Source organism: Copadichromis virginalis, linkage group LG13 (assembly GCF_057382275.1).
Source record: "Copadichromis virginalis isolate Kocher_CV1m ecotype Utaka linkage group LG13, C_Virginalis_male_GT1.1, whole genome shotgun sequence".
Lineage (NCBI taxonomy): Eukaryota > Metazoa > Chordata > Actinopteri > Cichliformes > Cichlidae > Copadichromis > Copadichromis virginalis.
Genome location: NC_140630.1, coordinates 28,761,080 through 28,786,270, shown reverse-complemented (window position 1 = coordinate 28,786,270; position 25,191 = coordinate 28,761,080). Strand labels below are relative to the sequence as shown.

General features: G+C 41.2%; 3 protein-coding genes across 3 annotated transcripts; 1 reads left to right on the top strand and 2 right to left on the bottom strand.

Moving 5' to 3' along the window:
- On the bottom strand, window positions 1-1,950 carry LOC146695905 (uncharacterized). Its single transcript, XM_085476752.1, has 3 exons — window positions 1,754-1,950; window positions 1,150-1,334; window positions 1-774 (listed from the first exon to the last, which is right to left on the bottom strand). Exons 1-3 carry the CDS (start codon window positions 1,770-1,772, stop codon window positions 109-111), a joined length of 870 nt encoding a protein of 289 aa, XP_085332878.1. The 5' UTR covers window positions 1,773-1,950; the 3' UTR covers window positions 1-108.
- A 6,792-nt stretch (window positions 1,951-8,742) lies between these two features.
- tmem254 (transmembrane protein 254) lies at window positions 8,743-11,835 on the top strand. The gene is made up of 4 exons (XM_085478383.1): window positions 8,743-8,931; window positions 10,261-10,364; window positions 10,947-11,006; window positions 11,217-11,835. The coding sequence occupies exons 1-4, from the start codon at window positions 8,845-8,847 to the stop codon at window positions 11,335-11,337; spliced, it is 372 nt and encodes a 123-aa protein (XP_085334509.1). The 5' UTR covers window positions 8,743-8,844; the 3' UTR covers window positions 11,338-11,835.
- Window positions 11,836-14,597: 2,762 nt separating this feature from the next.
- On the bottom strand, window positions 14,598-24,601 carry LOC146695903 (uncharacterized). Its single transcript, XM_085476751.1, has 11 exons — window positions 24,360-24,601; window positions 21,045-21,372; window positions 19,632-19,748; window positions 19,276-19,517; window positions 18,990-19,155; window positions 17,803-17,902; window positions 17,557-17,632; window positions 16,835-16,960; window positions 16,408-16,575; window positions 16,245-16,302; window positions 14,598-15,556 (listed from the first exon to the last, which is right to left on the bottom strand). The coding sequence occupies exons 1-11, from the start codon at window positions 24,473-24,475 to the stop codon at window positions 15,458-15,460; spliced, it is 1,596 nt and encodes a 531-aa protein (XP_085332877.1). The 5' UTR covers window positions 24,476-24,601; the 3' UTR covers window positions 14,598-15,457.
- Between the last annotated feature and the right edge of the window lie 590 nt (window positions 24,602-25,191).

Below are 25,191 nucleotides of genomic sequence, written 5' to 3'. Positions count from 1 at the left end.
CAAAAAATGTGCAGTAAATACTGCAAAAACGTGGCTTTTTAAAAAATATTTTGAAACTATTGATCCTACGTTAAACACTTGAGCCATTAAAAATACTCATCATAGCCATCAGTAGTAAGGGGGCTCCTCTCCAGTGACTCCGTTGTCCAGTCCATTTCCTCCCATCCATTCCTCATTCAGCTCCCATATGATATCTTGCAATGACAGCACTGGCAGTGAGCTATCCTGGACCACTGGCGGATGTCCTGCATCCCTGCCGTACTCAAGAGGTGCTGGAGTCGGAATACTCCCCATCTGCGAACTCGGAACTTCCAGACAATCCGTTGGGCTGCTGTTGAAGAATCCAGAATCAGGAGTGTCTGCTTTGAATATTTGAAGGAGCTCATGTATGTCTGAACTTGGGTACATGGAGGCGGCCTGGCTGGAGCTTGAGTTGTAGCTTACCATCTCCATGGGAGGCTGATGCCATGCAGGAACCCCAGTGGAGTTTTGGCAGCCTGGCTGAGGCATGTATTCCCACAGGCCTGAGCTGGGGTTATTGCCCATTGAGCTTCCTGGTTGAATCCCATACGCGGCTCCACACTGTCCATACGCTCCGGTGGCATTGAAGGCAGGAGGAAACTGTCCATTGTTAAACACCTGCTGCATTTGAGGTGCGAAGGCCTGTGTGTGGTGGTGAGCCTGTGAACTGTCCGCTGGGATCTGAGACTGGCACTGGTCTTTGCTGGATCCTTTTGATTTTAGGGTGCGAGCTCTTCGGTTCTGAAACCACACCTGGACGGGAAATGAAGGAAAAATACGTGAGCTACAGCTAAAGCACTCCATTCTGCTGTGTTAATAATCATCTTTCTCTTTTAAGCAGAAGCTATCAGCTGTCAGTGTGTCTCTTCCCTCAAATAAGCTCCTGATAAAAACAGCTGGTGTTATCTCAACAGATAAAGACATACAGTGACTGCGGTATCAAGTCCCCGCACAGCAACAGCGGAAGACGTACAAAGTCCATGAGGGTCTTTAACCAGCTTGCAGGTCAAATAATGTCATAATTATTGTTATTTTATTAAACAAAAATGAAATCCTAACCTAATCTAAACTTACAAACTGTATTTATTTCATCTTTATATCTTTCTTGCTCCATCAACAAATATTTACCTGGATGCGGGACTCGGGCAGGCCTGTGGTCTGGGACAGGTTCTCTCTGATGGTGATTCCAGGGTATGGGTCAGTCTCGAAGGTGGCGCGCAGCAGCTCCACGTGTTCTTTGGAGAAGCTGGTCCTCTTCCTGCGACTGGCAGTGCGAGATGAGCCGTTGTCGAAGGCCACAGGATTGGCGTCATCTGTGGAAAGGAGCAAAAGCAGATTTTTCCATCAGATCAGACGGGATGTAAGACCAATTTTCTTGCTGTACTATCTTAGCAGCTACATAAAGATGTAAAATGTGGTAATCCAGCTAATAGCTTTCTTGTGATCTTGTTGGAGTGAGTCACTGTGCAGTATCCCAGGAAGCTGACTGTTCATCCGGGTGCAGTGTTTCCAGCAGGACAAATGTTTCTTCACTCATCTAAGTGACTCTTTCAGTCTCCAGACATCACTTGGATGAGAAACGCTGCGTCCCAATGAACAGATTCAACTTTCTGGGATTTTAAAAATTGTCAACCTGGATGACTGAGCATGCAAAACAGTGCTTTTTGCTGAAAAACCTGAAAACACACAGTTTAGTTTTTCTAAGTTTTCAAATCTGGAGAGCAGCTCTTACCATTTGAGTCCTTCCACATGGCAGCAGCTAGAATGGATCTCTGGATGTACAGCAGTTGAGAATGGAGGTCGCTCGTCTTTCCCTCGAAGTGTCTCTGAGTGTCCCCTGTTTACCTCTGGTCACCTTTTATGGGCTGTCACCTGAGGGCTCCACAGGGGATCCCGGTGACATCACAACAGCTGGATGGCTAACTCGAAGTACCCCCACCCCTTGACTCCGGCCCCACCCTCGTACCCATTATCACCTAAGTTGATTGATCGTCGAAACCAGTTAATTAAAATACGACCTGCATGTGATTGTTTGTGTTTTGTCGGCACATGATGGCTGGCCAAGAAACAGAAAACATACAGAGCAAGATAGAGCGCGAAGATTAGCCAGCAACTTTTCTGTGCACATATTTCTATATCTATACACAGTTATATATTTTATTATGTATTAGTTTGTGTTTTTGCATATATTTTTACTGTGTTAGTGTTATATTTTATTTGTGTTAGTGCTCTGTGGTTTCATTCCAGTAATGTGGCTCAGTGAAATGTGCATCAGAAGGATAAAGTGTTATATTTTCACTTAAAGGAGGCCACTTTAGAAGCCACTCGTCTTTAATCTAAATATGGCAGCAGGGAGTCATGTGATTAGTTTTAAACAGTCTCCTGATGATTAATCAAAACATTAACAATCTTAAAAAGAACAAACACTTTTTTTTTGTCCAATTGTAAAATAGGACTGAGTTGAAGCTTGTCTGTCAGTGTCTTTGCTTTGCTCTTCATATGCAAAGCACCAGTTGAGCTGTTATCACAAGAGGAAAAACAAAGAGGACCTTCTTGATTAATTGTCCTGGTCCAACAGTAGCCTCAGTAATTGGTGTGTGTGTGGGTGTGTGTGTGGTGGGGAGAGGGGGGCAGATTGTTTAACATGTCCAGGCCTTGGATGCAGTGACCTTTAACCTTTATGTGTCAAACTCTCTTTTCTGTCTTTAAACTAAATCCCATATTACCTCCTGCACTTACTATGCATCCCCCCTCAAATGTTTGCCTAAGTGTTTGGACACTTTTTCCGCAGCTAGATTTTATTGATTTTTCTAAAATCAAGATATGCGGTGCCAGAGAGCAAAGTGCCAAGATCTGTAGTATGCATTATTAAAACACAATGCAACTTTGAAGTCTCTGTGAGCTATCTGATACAGGCGTCGACGTTTTAGTGGTTATCTGTTCCTGGAGCAGAATCAATGTCTCGGTGTGTGAGACCGGCTCCATCAAGTCCCCCTTAGTTTTTTTATCTGTGGGTCCTATATCCAAATCCCATCACACATCCATTATCAAATTGCAAAGTGATGGGACCTTCCACCATGACCAGTGTGAGGTAATGTTTTTAGCAGAGCTGGAATAATTTTTATTTTTAAATTGAATGAAATGCAGATCTGTCTTTGAACATAAATGCCATGAGTGAGTTTGCACACAATGACGACGTGATTAAAGCCAGCCAAGCAGCTGATCAGCCTACAGGTTGTTCAACTAATGGAAAAGAGTCTTAGTTTGATAACAATGCCTACAGCGAGCTCCACAAACAGCCATCTGATCAGCTTATTAGTCATTTAAATTGCAGAGCCTCTAAAAAATGAAACAGTAAAAAAGTGCATTACAGCATAGGGGAGCGATTCACTGCAATCTTAATGCTACGATTATGACTATTGATTATTGCATTATTGCAGGTTTTCTGTTTATTTCCACAAGAGACACATGCAACCTTTTATTACTTTCTTTATAATTGATGTAACGTAATACTGGAAGAAAAATCTACAGGGGGAATTACGGGATTGCAGTTTGAATAAAAATTAAATGTATGGTTATGCTAAAGGTACATAAGTCTCAGAGGTCATTTTAAAAAAATGGGTACAGAAATCTTTCAGAATACTAAAATAAAGTATGACTTTTTCAAATTAACATGAGCTCTCTATACAAAAATATATATAATATTTTTTAAAAATTACAATTTTATGCAATTTTGACATTTCATATCAGGAAAACATTAAAAAAAGAAAAAGAAAATTGGAGCAGAAGATTTTAAATAAATAAACAGCCCATGTCTATGATTTCTGTGTCTTCAGGCTGCAGTGTACAGAAAACACACATGGTTCTCTAGTGGAAGTAGTTACATTAGCACAATTCTTTCTCAATACAGGTTAAAATCATACAGTGCAACAACAATTTAAAAGAGAGAAGAAGAGGAAAACTGTAATAAGATCTGATCAATCATAATATAAAAGTCCTTTTATATATATATATATATATATATATATATATATATATAACATCAACCTTTAATTCTCTGTGCAAAAGAGGAGAAGAACATCTGACTTGTTATCAGTGCAGTTCAATAGCCAGCATCCATGATGGAAGGTGCATTAAAGCACAGAGCATAGCTAACGTGTACATTTTTAGGCATCGACCTTTATTTAACCAGAAAGTGGAACTCTTGAGATCAACAATCTCTTTGACAAGAATGTATTCGGTTCAGACAGTCAACATTAACTTAGCAATTTTTTTTGTCAGTGCAAGGTCCACACAGAAAGGGTGCCAGGGTTCAAACCCAGGACCCCCCTGCTGTGAGGCAACAGTGGGCCCAGTGGTTTTCCGTGAAGGCTCTGTTTATTTAAAAGAAGGCAAATATCATTCTGGATACAACAGCATGCATTCTGCTGTAAAAGCTGTAAAATGTGCAAGAACAAAAGAACAATTACATAAGAAAAAACTTCAACACTTTTATGTGTATCTCTGCACTGATTTTAATTTGGTTTGAATATAGCTTATAAATTCACAAAGGATTAATGGAGAGCTAGTTTAGCACAATGCATTATATAAATCCAGTGTGTCTGTTTATGCTGATAACTGTCGTTGTATGTGATGGTTTATAGTTTTAAAACATGACTGCTGTCATTTCTTGACACCCACTGTTTGTCTCAAAGATATTATATGTTAAATTCTTCGCAATGAAATATTATGGCAGCTATAAACAAGTACTGAAAACAACTAGAGAATCAGACCTGTCTAAAGACATTCAAAAATCCTTTAACCTCACCTCAGGGTGATCAGTTTCAGTCTAAACTCCGTAGCTTTGTAGATGAGTAAAAGCACAGATGTAAAATTCTACAAAAGAGAAAAAACCCAACAAACTCGCGGAGTAAGACATTCAGGTTATATTTTAATTATAACTGACATTAATTACTGGTATTCGTTTATTATTAGCAATAATTTTTTGTTTTGTTTTGGGAAATATTCTATCATCATCAAACTTTTCTAGACATTTGTGGAAGAATGCGTCTTTCTGAAGGTCTTGCTGAGTTGAGCGTGGTTCTGTAGCAGGATCCCACCTTTGCAACGAGTCAGTTGATGAAATGTGTTCGCTCCTAGTTATTCCGCGATCAGCTGTAAGCGGTGTTACTGCTAACTGGAAGCGTCCAGGAGCCACAGCAACTCCGCCGTGAAGTGGCAGACCCCGTAAGGTTACGCAGCGGGGCCACCGAGAGCCGAGCGCGCACAGTGAGTAAAAGAAATAAGTAACATTATTTGTTTTATCTAAAAAAAAAAAAAGAAGGGAAAAAAATGCTCTGGAAGCTTCATGGCATGGATTTCTGTGACTGAGCAGCTCCTTTGGGTGTAAACGTGACTCAGTCATTTTTCTATATAACCTGTATAATTAACATAAGCAGGACAAGCCGGTCATTTGCTGCTTTTACCCTGCGCGTTATTTAGTCTTCACAATACCCAGGCTGCCGTGATTATTGAGGCAGGAAAGAAAAATCGCTTTACTGAGATTATTGGATGTCTAGTAGTTAAAAAAAAATAAAAAGAGAGAGAGAGAGAATGAGTTGCATTTTAGTGACGCACACGCAGTCTCCATCCTTAAGCCAAAGATCTACATAATCATTTGTGAATTTATATGTATTATTAACATATTTCATTTTATATGGTATTTTCAGCACCATTGTGCAGCTATAGAGACAACCCATAAACTGGAATTTTTAGTTTTCAAGTTAATTCATTTATTCAGGTGTTCAGGGCAATGCAAAAACTCAAAACTCAGCAGAGTTGCAGAAATGATAGCGCACACACATGCTGACATGCATGCTGAGACACTGACATGCAGGACGATTAAAGCGCACCTTTTAAACAGAAGTTAAAACTTAAAAACTTCAAATAAAAAAATAAAAAAATAACAAGCTATATACACGCAGACCAAGTGTTTTCTTCATGCATTACCCACACTTATTTTTTAGCGTTTTATTTTTGTTATTTTTAAATGACCTTTACTCCGATCAATTCATCAAGCGCTAAGAGTAACGAATCAGGCAGCCGGAGGCAGAGAGGCTGGCTGCGCGCCTCAGCTGTGCTCGTCCTTGGGGTGCGCACAGGTGACTGCCGCTGTGACCGCGGGTGAAGCAGTGCGCCTGGCGTGTGGCTCTGAGATTTTCCCCACTCCTGCTTTAAATCACTGCCCCGAGGTAGCTGTTCACAGGAGGCCAAAACAACCTCAGAGCACTGGGTAATGCTCCGGACAGTCCCCTGTTTGGAGTGTAAGTGTATCTCCAGGGTTGTTAAAGAATACCAAACAGGTTTATAACCAACTGATGTTTGTGTTTTACTGCAGTGCATTGTCTCCCTTTGTGTAATTTTCTACATAGAATAAATAAATAGCTGATTTAAAAATAAATGAATAAATAAAAAAGGCTACTAGCACTGTGCCATCAACCCCCTCCCAGCCCATCCGCAGGTTTATCCCTATGGACTAGAACAGCAGTAGACTGCAGTCATGGGTACAAGTGGTTGATGTGATTATTATATAACACTGAAATAAGGTAATTTAACTCATTAAATCAGCTGTATTAAGGTAAAATTGAAATCACCCTTGTTTTCTGCTCTGCAGCCTTTAAGTTTACTTTAAAGTTGTTTTTGCATTAAATTTCCTTAAGTGTTTTTTTTTCTGAAATTCACTGAAAATCGCTGTTATCACCAGATTTGTAATTAACAGGTTTTATGTCAGCACATCAGTTTGAATCCTTGCCAAGTCAGCTAATCTTATCGAGCTCCGTTCAGCCCTCAGTGCCACACAGAGTAAACAAACAGTCTGAAGTCCACGTAGAAGCAGAACTTAGCAGCTGATACGAAAACATCTTAGAATTATGTTAGCTTACCTCGCCTAGCTTCAGGCACTTGAAGCTAACATGCAAGCTAGTCTGTGAATGCTGAGGGTTAGCATGTAGCTAATGTACCTTTGTTTGACCAAGAAATGGGCCAAACTCACCTCAAAACGTTTTCAAAATGCCTTCAGAGAACTTGCAAAGTACTTCTCCTCCGAATTAAAAAAAAAGTAAATAAAAATAAGCAGGGAGAAGTTTTTAAACTGATATAATTATCAACAGTTTATATGTTCAGGCTAAACTCTGTAGCTAGGTAGATGAGCAATGCCACAAACTTACAAGATACATGTAAAATAATAAAATAAACAATTTGAAACTACAAGAATTAAACTCAAAACAATTATTTTTTAAACATATTAATGACCACAATTCATTATTGTTTTTGTTAGTTTTATATTACAGTTTGGCTTCTGATCATGTAATTTATGTTTCCATGGAAACTTTTACTTTATTCAGCATATGTAATTCATTTTTAAGAGGGACCAAAACACCAAAATAATTCACTTTAATGATATTAAGTGGAGATGTTTGGTTATGGACCCGTGAGTGTCTTTAATAAAGCGACACTAAACTAAACTAAACTATACTATAGGAACCTTGCAATCACTGAACTCTGTATATAAAAGTATTCTAGAGTCAAATGTGATGTCCTCTGTGTGACAGCTAAAGCTGGGGCCAGACTGAACCAGGCAAACGGACAACAATCCCAAGCAGCAAATCTACAGTAAAATGATTGGAATTATTAGATGTGTCTAATAATGTGTATATACACACATTTTTCATCATATTCTTACATGCATATATCCAAGATTCTTTTTTAGATATATATTTTATACCTTTAGAATTAGAAATGCACCAAAATTTTGTTCTGATGTGCACTAACTGGTGGATGTTCTGGATGATAATAAAGAGACTACTCTATTCTATTGTAAAATAAATAATAGCTTGAGGTGTTGTGATGCTCTGGTCAAAGTCCTCAACCTGTCTTAAATGCTGTGGTGGGACTTTACGAAAGCTGTAACAATCCTCAATGAACTGAAGTAATGTTGTACAGAAGAGTGGGCCAAATGTACTCCAAAATGATAAGTGAGAAGCTGATAAAGTCATAAAGAAAATGATTTCTGTGAAGTTTTGCTAGTCTATGTGGTTCTGCATAAATCATGGGGGTAACCTACTGTAGTTTTCACAGGACTGCAGAGAGTCCTTTTTTTCCACATAATATTTAATTTTACATTTCTTCAGTACTACTCAGTATATAGTGACACTTATAGGACTAAAATTTATAAATGCAATTTTTCAAAATTCATCATTCAGTCTGAATGCCGACCGTTCAAGATAATTCTTTCATTCAAAGTAATGCAGAGCAAGTAGGAAAGCATGAGCCATAGATGTCCCTCTGTCTTCCTCTTTCTCAGATCTGGATCGTTTAACGTTACGCGTTTCAGGGAGGCAACAGTGACAGAGATGGAGAGCGACAGAGAGGAGGCTTGGGGGTTCGCATCAGTGCGCCCAGGACCCCACAGTTACAGCTGGATACCGAGTGCCGTCTGGTGACTGAGTGTGAGAGCTCCCCCCAACCTATCCCTACTTTAACGTAACATCACTTTAACATAACATCACTGCTCAAAGTGCCTTCCAAAGGAAATGACCTGGGCTACCGGATGGACAGTCCGCTGATTAATGAAACTATCCTGTCGACTTAAATTAATTTAAAAATAATATTTTTAAAGGTAAAGCGATAACTGTCATTATTTCAGTAAAATTTCCCCGTTTGTGTAGTAATCTACAAAAAAGGGAAAAAAAGAAAAAAAACTGCCCGGATGGTTTAAATATCCGGGTTTAATTGCACGGTCATATTTGTACGGGGCAACGGAGAACTACAGCAGCAGCAGCAGCGATGGCGACAAGTGATGGACGCGATTATTTTCAGAGAGCACGTCTCTTCTGGATGGTCACCGTATCAGTGGCGCTGATATATTTCGCTGTAAGTTCGTTAAATCACCTTTACTTCGGTACAACTGAGATATTATTACCGTCAGCCTTTTTTCTCTTATTTGTAACTGCTCGCGGAGCCCGTAGTTGTGTTGCACAATATGTACTCCGGGTAATTTTAATTTTCTGAAAACTTGGGGGCTCGGGGAGAGTTTAGTCCTCCCTGTTGTGGATTGCTAATGAATTTTTAAATGGGGAAAATTTTTAAATATCGGCAGGTTATTGTATGGAGTCATTGCCAAGGGTGTCGATGTAAAAGGCTAATCTTATTGAGGTTCATTCAGTTCTCGGTGTGACACAGGTCAAAAAAACAGCTCAAAGTCCACTGTACGTGTTAACATTAGCAGCTGATTCAAAACTCAGTTCACGTTAGCTTTCTTTCATCAAGGCTGCCCTCGGTCGTGCTCGGTGAACACTGACGTAAGGGGCGCTTAAGCTAACAGGTGAGCTAGTTTGTACGTGTTGGGGTTAGCTTGTAGCTAATTAACCTTTTGTCTGGTCAAGAAAATATGGCAAAGTGACCCCAAAGGATTCATGCCTGCTTTCCAAAGTATTGCCATTAAGGAGAAATGACTCAAACGGGGGTAGATGGAGCATAACAGTTTAAATGCACAACAAGGCTGCACTCTGTAGTGCATAAATCGGCTACAGTCATGGTCTAAACTGCTGGAAAGAGTCATTCATAGTACCGTTACACAGCAGGAAAATAAAATGATACACTTTATTATTGCCACTGTGGAGTCTTCTCATTAAAACGGCACGTCATTGCCTGTGAGCACCGAGAGAGTCTGATGTTGGCAACTCTGGGCACCATGGAGGGGACTTTCAGCAGGAAAAAATACGACTTACTGTGGTCATATGCATGCCATGAAATGAGCGTATATGTCATACAGTCATTAGAAACAAAGATGTCTTTGAACAAACTAAAGTTCTCACACGGTATTGAGCAGAAGTCCTGAGCCACCCATCTTTTAAACTTACTTATTTCTTTAATTTTTTTAGAACACTGGGCCGAAGTATGGCAGTTTACAAAAACGTGCAAACATGCATGGAAATGCAGTTTATAGGGCAAAAACAAAGCTTAACTGTAGTCTTCACATTTTGAACTCTCCTGGCCGAGCGTTCATGTGATTTCTTTAAGTAGTCTTTGGAATAGTTCTCAAGACTTGAAGGACATTCCAAAGGTCTTCTTTGAGCAGGGAAAAAAACTTCAAAAGACCTTCAGAATGATTGCTTATTTAAAGATATTGCCCTTCAAAAAATTAGAAGGAAGTTTTGTTTATTGCATACAGTGTTTTAAACTCCTTCTTTCTGATTCCAGTGCACAGTGTTTGCACCAGATGTAGTCCCATTTGAGCTCCTTGGTCCATTTGGCACCTTCTCCAAAAACCTTGCGTATAACCATCCTGACCTACTGTACAAAGGGTAAGTAATGAAGCACTGACTCCTGCAAACATCCAAACAGAGAATTCTGGTAATGAGGTTTGGTCATTATAGCTTTTGTAATGAAAGCCAATCACTTTAGGAGATCTAAAGCGACATTTTTCTAATGATTTGCAAATCACCAGACCCAGACACCCCCCCCCCCCCCCCCCCCACACACACACACACACACACACACACACACACACACACACGTGGATCGTTGACGCCACATTCATAGGTTGCAAATTGGCACTCATGCTGTGGAGTAATAGGACAACAATCAGAGCTTAATGTATTGTTGTGGTTTCGGTCACGTGACTCAGCTGCCAAGTCGGTCTGTTCAAAGGAAATGCAGCTGGAAGCCATCATCGAGACACTGTTGGTTTGAAATATGAAACGACTGATCAATTTAAGCTTATCAGCACTCGGTGATTGGAACAGCATGAGGGGAAAACTTGTTTTCAGACCAGAAAAGTCCTCACTGTTAACTTGTGGGTCTTTTCCCCTTTTTGGAAGCATGTGCATTATCCTAGTTTTAAATGTTATCACTGGAGAGTTGAGCTTCCTTTTTTCCTGTTTCAGGTGGTGGTTGACCTGTGCTATTCATCTTTGTGAGGCCCTGGTTGCACTGAAGTTGTGCAGGTAAGAATGCAGGAACTTTAACATCCAGTAGGTGGTGCTGCAATCTAATTTTTTTAGCCCAATTTCATGTCAACATGTACATTTTTGAATTAAAAAAACAAAATGGCCAGCTGCATTCAAATTGTGCATAATTTTCTGTTTAAGGGTTCAACAACCATTGCGCATATGATGAATCTACTTCCTAAACACACTATTTACTTTTTCCTGCAGTAACAAAGGCATCAAGGACATGTCCACTCGGTGCCTGTGGTTTATCCAGACCTTTCTGTTCGGCTTCGCCTCCCTCCACCTGCTAATTAAGTACGACCCAGAGCGTTCCAAGCAGGACTGACCTTACCAGGAGAGGCCTACAGAACAACACATCTGAGCCTAGAGACCCCTTCTTGGGCCCTCAAGTCTTTCCACTGTTCACTTTGATTATAAGATCCTGCTGGAGAGCATGAAATGGAGCAATACTCTTGAGCAGTTTCTTTAATAGTGTCTTTTAAAATAATTCTAAAGACATGGTGCAGTACAGGTGGGTTGGTTTTGGGGGGGGGGTTCCCTCTTTTCTCTGCTGCTTGGATGAACGTGATGCCTGACAGGTTTGCTGCAGATGGTATTTTGCCATCATCCTCAAAAGTGCTCTTGGATTATATGAAGAGGGGAGATGCTGTTAAATTTGCCTTTCTCAGATTAAAGTGCTGTGATTCATAGTCTTAATGTTGACACTACAAAATGAAGGATGAGTGAACTGAATCCACTGTGGGGTGTCTTCTTTCTTCTTCTTTTTTTTTTTTTTTTTTAAATAGCATTTGTGTGATTTGAGATTAATAAAAAGTGGTCTCACCTCTGTGTTTATTCAGTTCAGATGTATTTATGTCATGGCAAACCAAAATAGTTTTCCTCAAGGTGCTTTATACTGTGAGGTACATCCCTTTCAGTAGTCCAGAGAAAACTGCAATTAAATGACCTATAGGCAGGTACTAGGTAACAACGGGAAGGAAGAACATCCTTTTAACAAGAAGTCTCAAGACAAAAACGTAATGACCTCCTGTTGTGGTGTTTAAACATGGGGCATCCTCAGTGAATCACATTATGTTCTGCAGCAGTCTGAACCTATAGCAACATGACAGGTTCAGGGTCACCTGATCCAGCCCTAACTATATACTTTAGTCTCCAAACTTTGCTATTTGATCATCTTAAACTGGAGATCATGACCCTCTCAAATCGTGTGTGTGTGTATATTAGTTCTATGATCATGCCCATGAGCAACAAATCTAATGCACAGTTGAGTGTGACTAGTGTTTCACATAATTGATCAGACTATTAGAGTAATACTGGATTATGTGGATCCTTTACCCAAAACTAAAGCCACATCTACACATCGTGACAAGATTCCCAGAGGCTATACTTTTTTTTTTTTTTTTTTTTTTTTTTTCTCTCCTCCCCCACCTTTACCAAAAGTTCCTTAAACTGACCAAGGCTCAAATTTCATGTGAAAAGTGTTCGAGATGAATCCAACTGTTACCTAAACTGTTGTTTAGAGTCTCAATTATCTTTAGAAAGACTCAATCAGACACTTCAAACATGTTGTGCAAGTTTTGCCTTCAGTTTCTGAAAGAACTCCACTACACCCATCAGTTAGCCAAAGGAAAAACATGCTCAGTCTAAGATGAAGGCCCATTATGACAAAAAGACTATTTTCAGTACTCTTTAAACAGGTGAGAACATTTTTTTTGGTCCAGTTTGCAAGCACAGTTTGCTGGATCCTGCCTAGTAAGTTATGTAATCCAAATAACTAGGATCTGCCATATGAACATGTTGAAATGTTACACTCCAAGAACTATCCACTATCACTGTGTGCGATTGCTTAATATAAACCCTCTGATGATGGGCTGATTGAAAAAGGTGTTTTGTTTGGTGCTCAGTTAAAACATTTTCATTGTTAGGTATTAGATAATTTAGAGTTCATCCTGTCCCATCTGTCTGAATCTGCTTGGGATGATATAGTCTGCCTGATCCATATTTAGCTCACTGAAGAACTTTGTCTCGATGCTTTGAATCTGCTAGAGCATAAACTGGGGTCCCAGAAATCTTCCTGTAAAATCTGTACTAAAATTACCAGGTCAGCCAAAATTGTCAAGTGCAGACATGCTCTAATCTTCTTGATTTACCAAAGTTCCAAAGGTTTCCTATAGACTGCCATCTGATGCTGCTATGTTCTCCCTTGTCACCATCTTCCAGTTGCCTCTCTGTTCCAAATTGCACTTCTTGCAGTCTAAAAGAGTGCAGGAAGATATAACTGTGTGTACCTGTGTGTCTTGAAGTATTCACCACAGCTCTTTCCGTCCTTTTTGTAAAATCCACTGTCATGTCCTTCTGCATTTCTCTCCTTAACACCATAACATCATCACCTCTGCTCCCTTCACCTCCACGTCCCCTGTAATCTGCTCTAATCACTCATCTCTCCCCCTGGGGACACTCTCTACCCCTTCATCACAAAAATTCTTTTATCTTCTGACAGCCAACTTGTGCATACACACTGACAACATTCAACATCACCCCTTTGATTTCCAGCTTTGAACTCACAATCACTAGTCACACACTCTACCTTCAAAATTACCCCAACTCCATTTCTCTTCCTACCTACACCGTGTTAGAACGGCTTGAATCAACCTCCACTGCTCCTAGTTTTGCTTCCCTTCCATCCAATATATCTGCCTTTCTTCTCTCCATCATATCATCTCCCTCTTCACCAGTCATATATTTAAACCGCCACACTCTTGCCTTTCCTCCTCTCTTGCCCTTAAGATGGTATTTCTTTGTCTTTGGCCAACAGTACTACAGTTTCCACCAGAATCCTTCTGACCAACAGAGGCGGTCATTGTTAACCTGAGCTTTGACCAAACTGCTATGGAAATCTCATTCTTTATGATCAATGTATTTGATTTCTATAAGATTTTATACCACATGCCCTTCCTGGTGGAGCCCTCCCAGTTTATCCAAGTCTGGTACTAGCATTAGGAGTACACTGGCTTGTAAACACCCCCCCCCTCCCTATGTCTGGGTCAGATGTTTAATTAAACATTTACTTAAATGATTGTATGTAGATTATGTAGCTTATCTACTTATGTTAATTATGTAGCCCAATTAGCTAAGTAATAATAATTGTTAATGTAAGAAGTTATCGTTTCCTGGCTAGGAGCTTTAACCGTTTCGGGAAGCCTTGGACTCATCAATCACAGCTCTGAATGTATATCTTCTGACAAGAAGGTGTTTGTGTATGACGTGGGCTAAAGCAGTGTGTGACGTGGGCCAAATCAGGCTAACGCAGTAGCACGGGGTCACAGTGTCCTCTGCTTACAAACTTAAGAGCATTAGCTTGTCTTAAATGGTCCAGTCTCAACTAGAGCTTTGCCCAGACATTAGTCAGTTGGACAGTGCAGACACTACTTATTTTTAAATCCTGTGTTACTTTTACTTTTGGTGAAAGTACACCAGCATTGAAGAAAAACCCAAGCTAGTTGTCTAGTCTAGCTAGTCCCTTACTTTGCATATAAACTTCACAAATGTGAAAACACGGTTACAGTTCATTTGTCCAGAGTTTTATTTGGAGAACACTTTTAGGAGGGTTGAAACTGCCACTGTGGACAGTACAAATACAGAAATATTTACAGCATTTTAAAAAGAACATTCAATGAAAAATAGACCTTATATAGTGAAGCTGTACATGCGCTACAGGAGTCACACTCCACCCTTTAGCTAATGCAGACTGATCCACGTTCTGCCAGGGGGTGGAGCCACGAGTTGGCCACCACAGACTAAAGCGTGGCCACCCATGACAGCCGTTAATGAAGACCCAGAGGACTCGACACACACTCAAATAGTTTTTTTGCAGAACTGTTTCTCTATAGGGACATATTTTAATTGTAATTAGCTTATATGCTTTACCAACAACTGGGAAAAAAAGCTTTATCCACTGTTACAGATTTATTTAATCACTTGAGGGTTACATAAAAAGCTTATATAATAAGAGTAAATGAAGAAAGATCTTGGCTACTGGTGGCACTACAGTAATTTAAAACACAGAGAAAAATACTTTATTATGTGCCAGCCCAATGTTAACCCATTAAATGGCCCAAGTTGGGAACCACTATAAAAATAGTCTGAATAGCATTCAGTTAGAATTAGCATCATCAACTGGGATGCAGTTTAACCGCTTCACAGTATATTTAAGGTGCCATGATGAAGAAGAACAAAAGCAGCATTAGTAATAGAAGGAACATGTAGACTTGCACTATAATCTCAAGGTTTTGCTGACCAAGCATTCTCTTAATGAGTCTCATATAACAGAGCTTGCATATCATAAGAGTGTGTGTGTTTGTTGCAGGAATGGTTTGCATGTGTTATCCCGACGGCAGGAATCTGTTTTTAGTCAGTCTAGTTTTGTGTTTAGGATTTCGCTGTGATCACCGGTCCAGCCAGCATATAGAGGGGTAGCGCTCGCTCAGCGTCTTGCGCAGATGAGCACTCTGCATCTTATCCCTGGTTTCCACCACACACTCCACCTGTCAACACACACACATACAGTTAGTCTTCTTATGTCATTCTCCGTCTCACACACACTCTAGAATTAGGGCAGTGAGAGGTTTGCTTGTTGCATTATGCAACACCTTTCACCTCCTGACACTTGCTCTGAATAAGCAGTACAAATTGTCAGTGGAGACTGTGGGGGTAAGAATGCAGAGCCAGGAGATTACATGATAAGTCTGCTCCATCCCTGAGCTTTAGAAATGAAGGAGAATAAAACAAATCCATTATTTTAAAAAGCTACGATGGCCCAAGTTTTATCAGTTGAGTTATGTCAGTTTCTCCCCGGCAGCTTTTCTTCATTTTTTTTCCAAGTTAAAAAAAAAAAAGGCATACTATATGTAATGTTTGTAAGTCTTAAAGTCATCAAACTGACTCAGTAGTTTCAGTTGCATAGCAACACTGTGTTTGCAACTTGCTAAAACAACAGCCAAAATTGGCTAATGGTTGTACCAGACCGAGTAAAGCTGTAGGTGGGTACTGAACTGAGCAATGCTACTTTTTTCTATCTTTTAAAAATGTATTTGTATTTTTGGTCTTTTAATTCCCGCCAACTCCCTGACAACTCCAAGCCAAGAGTTCCACAGCAATAAAGGAAAAGTGGATGAGCGGATTGGCGAGGAGGAGGAAAGAGAATGAAGTGAAGAGGACAGATTAGTCGCCTACCTTTGCCTTGAAGAGCTCTGACTTATCGCTGTGTCTACGATGGCAGACGTCCAACAACCTGGGAGGAAAAAGACAAAAGAGGTGAAGGAATGAATAAACTAAAGGTGGCACAGGGCAACGTTAAAAACAAAACCGATTAAGTCCGAACAGGTTCCTACACTACCTGACGTCCTCTCTGGTCAGAACATCCAGCAGCTTAGCCATGTCTCCTGGCCACTCTCCCAGCTGCACTGAGAACTTACTGATCCGGTTGTCCAACACCAAAGCTCGGTCCATGCACTGCCTCACCACTTCCAGCTCCATGTTAGCGCTGCTCACCACCACAGCCACCCTGCAGCAGACACAGAGGAAGGCTTAGTTTATCTGCAGTCAAAAGGATTAGCACTGCTGACATTGTTATGTTGCCAGAATGTGAGCTTTTCAGGCGTTAAGGAAAACATTGAGCCCTCAGAGTTAGGACTATATTTAAAATATATATATTTCTTTTTTTAAAGTGGGAATTTGCACTGTTTGAAAACTAGAAGGTTGATGAGTAAAGAGAAATTACATGGTTCGGGTAGGAAACCGTGAAATTAATACACTTGACCCACTTTTTGCCTTTTAGTTCTGGTAGTTGGCCGGCCAAAATGGCAGCCAATCCCATGGCTCCCTCTGTGTCCACAGTGGAGCGTTCAAACTCCTGAAACCGCAGCATTGCCACCAGAGAGTCTTCCTCACTGTAAGAAAAGGAAAGAAAAATGCACTCCTTCGATATCCGATTACCAAAATTAGACTTCGACATGGGCCCCAACATCCATAAAGATATAACTGACAAGATGATGGGCCTATAATTTGAGGTGATTCACATCTGAATCTTCAGAGCCAGTCCATAACCAGACAAAATGAAATGTGATTGTGTTCACACCAGATGCACTTCTTGTGATTGTTTGTTGAAATTCTGAACCCTAGGCCATCTCCTGTCTCACCAATGTGTCGACGATGGCTCTGGTCCACCGTGTCTCAAACGCTGCTTGGTGTTTTTCTCTCTCCTAACACACTTGAACAGCAGTCTCTTTTATGCCTTTTTCCATTGATGTGTGATTGTGCCTAACAGAGAACCACAGGGTTTCCAGCAGAAAGGTTAACAGCCTTTTTGGTGTGAAGCCTGAAGGACTGAGCCAGCACCAAGCCAAAACTGGCTCTGCACCAGCACCACTTCAGTGTAAAAGAGGTATTTGTGTTCTGGGAGTAATAATACATCTGTACAGTGAAGTCAGATATTTAAAAAAAGACAAAAGTTTAATTCTATAAATGTAATGTGGACGTGCAGTACCTGACAGTGATGACTTTGTCCACCAGTTTCTTTGCCAGCTGAAAGGTGTTAACACCAAGGGAATGCTCCATGAGATCTGAGAAGAGACAGATGATCATCACAAGCTCCTTTATTGCAGGGGAAAAAAGTACAAAGGAGTTTCTAACAATAAATAATGTGCACATAATCTTTTTTTTACTATCTTCCCCTTCATGAGGGGAAGGTGTGGTACGTGACTTCAGCAGAACAAGTCGGAAATGAGTTTACCTCCATAAAGTTTCTTATTGGGGTTGCTGTGCATGTCTTTGATTGGACCGTTCGTTTTCAGAGATTGTAGCAGCAAAGGGAAATCTTCTGGTTCAACTCCCTGTTGAAGAAAGGTGGGTCAGCTATTGTTCTCATGTGTTGATGATGATGATTTCTAACCTGCATTTCACTGTGGAGTAAAACTGTTGAGGTCGCTTTTGCAGAGTGTCCTGGATTGACGTAGGCAAGACCAAGCTAGCATTTTTGGAACTGAGTTTTTGGATGGTGGACAAAAAACAGTGTTGGCTGTTTTGAACCCGGGAACCTCTTCCTGTGAGCCAACAGTGCAAACAGAGTCACTGAAGCACAGTCGCAGTTTGAGTTAAATGTTAGCATTAGCATGTTCAAATGATACTGACATGCTAACATTGAGCATGGTAGTGTTTACCATGTTTGCTATCCATATTTAACATACAGGCAACCTGACAGGCTGATCAGGACTGAATGTTAATGCTAATTGTGTATACATGTATTCATAGGTAGTTACACAAAGGACCGGCATCACTAAGTCTTTAGTGATCTTACGGCAGTTCGTCCTGTAAGAACTATGGACTACATAACAGAAATAGACTAGCACTTATTTTGCAGTGCCTTATATTTAGCATGCGCACCACTTTTCCTACTGTGAATATATGAATATATTATAAAATGGTATACACAGTATTAATTATAAATGTGAAAATGTTGTATGAATATTAAAACAGGACCATCTCTGGACTGACTGGGAGCCCTAATCAGCCTCAGTGTTGCATAATATATAGGTTTTCACTACTGGGTCAAATGTGGTAATATATTTGCTTGAAAGCTTTGCTACACAAGCTGTACCAGGATATTTCTTTATAGCTGAAAATAGAGCAAGAGGGCTGTTCTGTGCCTTAAGTGCAAACAGCACGACAGCTCTCAGAGCTGTGGGCAGACGGTGAAACAAGGGAAACCACTTCAAATACAGTCGCCTTGTTTCGTAACCCGTGCAGAATGAAAAAGGCACTTGTGTCAATACGAGGGAGCTAGAAGCAATTGTGCAATAAAAAGGATGTAGAGCTACTATAGGATCTACTATCGGTAACCAGTGATATGAGATGGGACTTCAAGCAATGAGCATACAGTGAAGATGTAAAGATTCAAAGAGCTTCTCAATGTCTGCTTACTATGACAAGAATGCGAGAGTCGAGGTGTTTGATGGCCGCAGCGGTGCCAGCCAGTAGACCATACTGTCCTGCAGCAGGAATGACCACTGCCTCCAGTTTGGGCACCTGTTCATAGATCTCCATGCCCACAGTGCCCAGCCCTGCCAGGTACGCTGCATTTTCATCTCTGCTCAGCAGCAAAGAGAGGAAGAGCAGCCTTATGTTAAGATACTAAAACATTACTTAGTACTGCAAAGACACAGACAGAAACTCTCATTCCAGCTCCTAATATGAATGTTAGACTGACTCTTCCAGGTAGAGGTATCCATTCTCCCTAGCCAGATGGCAGGCGTGGTTCTGGGAATCGCGGCCGGTGCTGCCGTAGGAGATAACCATGGCGCCGTAATCTCTGTAGATCCTGAGGCGGGGCGAGGAGCAACTTGACGGCATGATGACAAACACCGGGATCTTCAGATCCACCGCGTGGTGCGCCACGGCCATGGAGAAGTTACAGTCAGTGGCCACGATCACACCCATCCTCTGCTGCTCCTGCAAGCACAGAAACACACAGCTGACATATAATCACATGCAACAAATATGCACGCAGAGCACACTTCAGTGGATCCTTACAGCATCTTTTTCAGCTCCCCCGCCCCAATCTACCTGTGTGAGGGAGGTGAGCAGGTACAGCACTCCTCTCTCCTTCACAGAGCCGGTGTAGTGCAGGTGCTCCTTCTTCAGGTAGATCTCCATCCCGTACTGTTTGGACAATCTGGAGTACTGAGCACACAAAAGAAGCAGCATATTTCAAGAGCTCCTGCAGCAGCAGTAACCCGTTAAAGATAGATTTGCTAAGCTGGCTTTATATAACCACTCAGGTGCTCACATGCATGCTGAAATAGTTTTCACTTCATATAATTACTCCTGGCGTATGAAATCCATGGTCTTTGCCCCGAGTCATGTTCAACTTTTTTGTTATTTTTGCGTGAATTCCCCTAAATGCTGGTGCTCGTCCAGCTCCAGGAGTCTCTGCCTGCTCTTTGCTTTTTGCCAACAGCCGTTAATCCAATCTGCTTCACACTTGGTGGGTATAATGCAATATAAAGTATGAAGCAGATATGAGGGCTCCTCCTAATTTGGCTAAAAGCTGCAGTGCATTATTAGCGATGATGTCCCCACGAGGGCTTCACCTTTGGGTGATCTTTAGTTATTATCACCTGTCCCGCTAACAGTTGCATCACCAGTAGTTATGTCGAAGCAAGCGTCAATTAAACGAGTTTTTCTTTGGGCGTTTTGTGGTTATTAGCAGCGACACACAACCACGCACAGTGAAAATGCAGAGATGTGCAGAGACATTATAAAAGAGAGACATGGCACTCCTGACTTGAAACTAATGGGAGGGTCTTGAATCAGTGAAGATGATGTTAGAAATATAACGTCCAAGGACCCAAACCCACTCTGCAGACTAACTGAAACTAAATGCACCTAACCTAAAAATGTAAATGAAAATGAATGAAAAACAGAAACGTAATAACTCTGCTTCTGGGGGGGATTATTTGGGGAACGCAAAAGCACATATCAGAGGGTTTTTTTTGTTTGTTTTTTCCTGGTGACTACTGAGATGGAGAGAGGTGACGAGGCCTTCTTCTAGAGAGACTCTGCCTTCATCACTCCATCAATTTACATCAATTACATTATTGTGAGATCACATTTAACTTAAGGCAAGTTCTAAAATGAATCCCTGATAACCCAAATGTTAGAATTTCCCATTTTTAAGCAAAAACAAACTTGTTTACAACCTGGTACAAAAAAACTCTGCACAACTTAATTCTAACATAAAATCATCAATTTCAAATGTATCAAAGTAACGCAGACCATGAAGGCTTTGTTCAGTTTTTCCATGAGCAAAAATCTGCATCCCATTTAGACTAGTTCTGATATTAGTTCACCCTCTTGTGGTCTGTCTACAGCAAACTTCCTTAGGAATGAAACTGAAGGAAGTGATTTCAGCTCCCAAACAAAGGTCAAAGGTCACCTTATTGCACGTTCTCCTGCACTTATTCTGTGTTAGTGTACCGTGCAAGGCGTCTTCTGGATCCCTGACTGGATCCTGAAGGCTGCTGCGCTGATGTCCTCAAAGCGGAGGTACTGGGCAGGAGGTCTCGGGATCATCCTGAACTCGCTGACTCGTCTGGTTTTGGGGGGGTCCATGAGGACAACCTCAGGAGCCATCGCTACTTTTGTTTCGTGGACTTTCACATCACCGTTGAGAAGTTCTTCCACACCAAAGTCCTTCAGACGCTCCGGTTCAATAAGGGTGGGTCTGCGGCCCACGGTGCCGTTACTGACGGGACCATATTTGTAAGAGCTGCCGGGCTGACTGGGGCCCAGATACAACTCCTCTCTGAAAACCACAAGCAGGCATTGGGGTGTCACTTAAAAACCATATCAAATCATATTCAGAGAACTAAAGTGTGCTTTTGCACAGCTGATGAGTCCTTCTCTTTTAAAACCATAAGACTACAGCTCCTGATCCTACACTCGTCTTTTTCACAGTGTAAATTCTTAATTTTCTGCACACATACTATTGCAAGCTAACACAGTAAAAATAACACACGGAGGCTTTAGCAAAGTACCACACAGTCATGAGCTGGAGCGCAGCGAGATTTGATTTGCATCTTCCAAACCCCGAAGATAAAAAGTGAGCAGATGTGAGAACGCTGATGTGAATATAATAGCTTTTCCAATTAAGCAGGTTGTTGGCGTCCACTAGCTCTCAGATCATAAAGGTTATTTCTCCCAAGTACGTAAATGCACCACCAGAGGGAACTTTTAAAACCAATTACTGTTTTCAGCTGCATGTTTTTCCACAGTGAGTAGCTTTGCAATCAGCTTGTAGCTGGTTTCCAGTGTTAAACCAGTTGTTTCTGAAGGATCGGGACTTTTTTTAAAAATTACAACAGCAGGGTATGCTTCGGAAATAGTAACATAGTACATATAGTACTATATACAGTACAATAGTACATCTGTCAAGCATCAGATCTGATTTATTACTTGATTCACGACAAATTAACACAATTTTAAGATATAAAGAAAAACTAAAACCGGACCAACAGCTTAAGAAAACAAATTTAACAAAAGTGTATTTGCACAAATTCTAATTTCTATCCTCTGGATGTCAGCCAGAATGTAGGGCGGCGCTGCGAGGCCTTTGGCAGACAGTATCAGCTGATATTCTCCACATTTTAAAAGTATACATCATCACTAGAGCTACAAGTTTTATTAACAATAGACATGAAGCAATAACTCTTAGTATAATTCACCTGAAATATAAAAAATAAAAGGTTTATTTACTCAAATAATTAATCATTAAGGAGAAAGTCCTTGGTATAAACTGAATATGTATCAACAAAGTGCATAAGGAGTAATGCATAAATGTTTTTTGAGTGTAACTGGATGTAAGAACTTTGAAAAAGTGACAATTTCCCACTTTGCTTCGTCGATACGACCACTCTCACCGGCGGTCCGCTCACATTCTTCAGGCTAAGATGAATTGATTCACCTTTCACGTCGACCCTGCTTCCACTCTCGGTGACGGATTACTATTACAAGTCACCTTATGATTCATTGGGTCATTCGGCTCCTCTTTTAGGAGACACACAAGCGATTAAAAAGGCAATTTAGTGGTAATAGCAGGACAGAATGATTTATAAACGGCCGTTGGAGCTAATCAAATTGCGCGATTCATTTAAATAGCTTATTAAAGTTAGGCTGGGTATGGGCAGATTTACTCAAATGACACAACACAAAACTGGATCAGACTCCCGCGGGATGTTTCTGTCAAACAGTCAGCGCAGAGGCCTTTTACACAGCATAGACATAGTAATAGGATTATACTCATTGGGGATTAACTCAGTCACTCAGTAAAGCAGATCACATATAGTTACCAGCTACGTTTGAAACTTTGAAACAGGTTGGAGTCATTCCAATCATCGTCAGTGAGGTAAAATAAGATAACTGACTGACGAGGGTGCTTTTGCGAGCGCGCAGTTCTACAATAACATCAACAAGCCACCAGGTGGAGTAGCTTTCCCAAACAATGGTCTAAATACCCTTCAGTGGTGCCAGCTCTCTATACAGAGAACATCTCGCTCTATTTATATCGCAATGATCTTGCCGTAGACAATACGGCAAACTTTCACCTCGCCTCCTGGGTCCATTACTGCTCTCTCCCCACTTGTCCTTCACTCTTTTAGCCCCATTATTCAAGCACACAGTGTGCGCTCTTAACACGGCTATGAATAAGAAAAGTCCAAGGCTGCACCTGTGATTAGGGTGCTTTGCTTCAAAGGCAGAGTTCAAAAACAGCATCAAAGGAGGGCAAAGAGCAACATGGCAGCCTCAGAAAGCCTCATCAAAAGGGAAGATGAAGCGCTGAAACAGTAAAAAACAAAAAGTTGCTTATTTTATTATAAAACAGCACAAAAAATCCCCACAAAAAGTAAGGACAAAGCTAAAAGTGAAGGAGATATTTAAGCCCACCAGGCTTTCATCAGTGCACTATCTCAGCTTCTTTATGTCCTTTTAAAGACAAAATGCCCTGTCTGGCTGCTGAGCTGCTTCCTTTTCTGATTGAAGAATAAAAAAAGTTCATCATATGGGAAAGGAAATGTCTCCTGGCACTACATGACTGTATGTATTCCTGATGTTGCATCACTGAGTGTGCAGTTCTGCATCCTTTCGGGCAACGCTTCAACAGCTTTCTTACATTCGTCGGCTGCTTTGTTTTTGGCTCTTTGGTTATAACACGAAAAGCTCCAGAAGTTTTTAATGTGCTCAAAGAGGCAGAGGAAGATCAGTTTGCTTGTTAAATCTTGACGGTTGTAATCTTCCGTATAAGTCAAACACTGAGGGAGTACTTGTAAAATCTGTTTGACCCTGAATGTGATGTAATTTATCAGCGGCACAAAGAAATGCCAGTTTTCCACCAAAGCTTAAAATCAAAGCTTCCTTCCTTTCTCTAAATCTGTCACAATATCCTGAAATGAAAGAGGATGTTATGGTCAAGAATCAAGCAGAGAGGGTAGCCTATCACGGGTTGGGATGCTGGCAGGACGAGCAAGGAGAAGATGGAGAGATAGAAGGAGAAGGCCAGAGTATGTGGATCTTTGATTTGGGGGTTTGCAACAGCCAAGCATGAACATTTGGTGCGTTTTGTTGAGTTTCACTTATAATTAAAGCTGAAGAAGAGACTGGACACAGCAGATGAGGAATGGAGGTCATTTAAGGAGGAGCTACCTCAAAATTCTGAGGGTAGATCTGAATCTAGAGGGTTGAGCTGGTTGGGGGAGAGGTCTGGGGCTCCGAAGAAGGCTACAGGTAATTTCCCACCTCTGCCAGAAGGGGTCATTCTCCTCGCTGTCTTTAAGGGCCGGCCGTGGTGAGTACAAACGCTCAAGTCGCTCGCTCAAATGGCTCGAGTAGAATAATTGAGCGGCAAAGTTCATCCTGGTTAGAGGACCTTCTTCCTAGAGTCCAACAAGTGTCTGTATCTGAATCCCTCTCCTGTCCCTGCTGCTGTGTTGTGTCCGAGGGATAAGAGGACACTGACTGGTGCTGCTCCCACGGCGTAATGTCCCACGCCCCAGCTCCTTCCTTTTCCTGTCCAGGGGCTATTTAAGAAGGGATTACCCATGGACATGTGCGCGGTGGCCATGTAGTGCTTCTCCGGTGGCACGGCCCCTCCCAGAGCTCTATTCCTGTGCTCGCACTGAGATTACTTCCCCTTTTTGTGACGCAGTGCTAATCAGACTGTCTAAGGAGATAGATACAGACTTAGGGTTTAACTAGGAAGCAGTGATCTAGAGGCTCAGCAACACAGAGGAGACAACAATAGATGGAGGATCAGAAATGCATGATTTTTTAGCCACCAAAATCAATTAAAAAAGAGACACTTGCAGCAGTTTCATCATTATGTGGCATTTCTAGTATCACGAAGTGATGCAGTTGTTGCAGCCTCTATGAGATACAGGGAGGGAAACTGTAGGAGATTTTCCATTCAGCTGTCAGATGTAAGTGCTTACATCTGTAAGAAAGTGAAAAAGGATGTTGCAACAGGAGAGACTATGTTCTGGCACCACAAATGAACAGCTGAACATGGTAGAACTGTAGAAAGACAGGCTGCCAGACATGAGACGCCAAAGGGAAAGCTTAGGTTTAGACT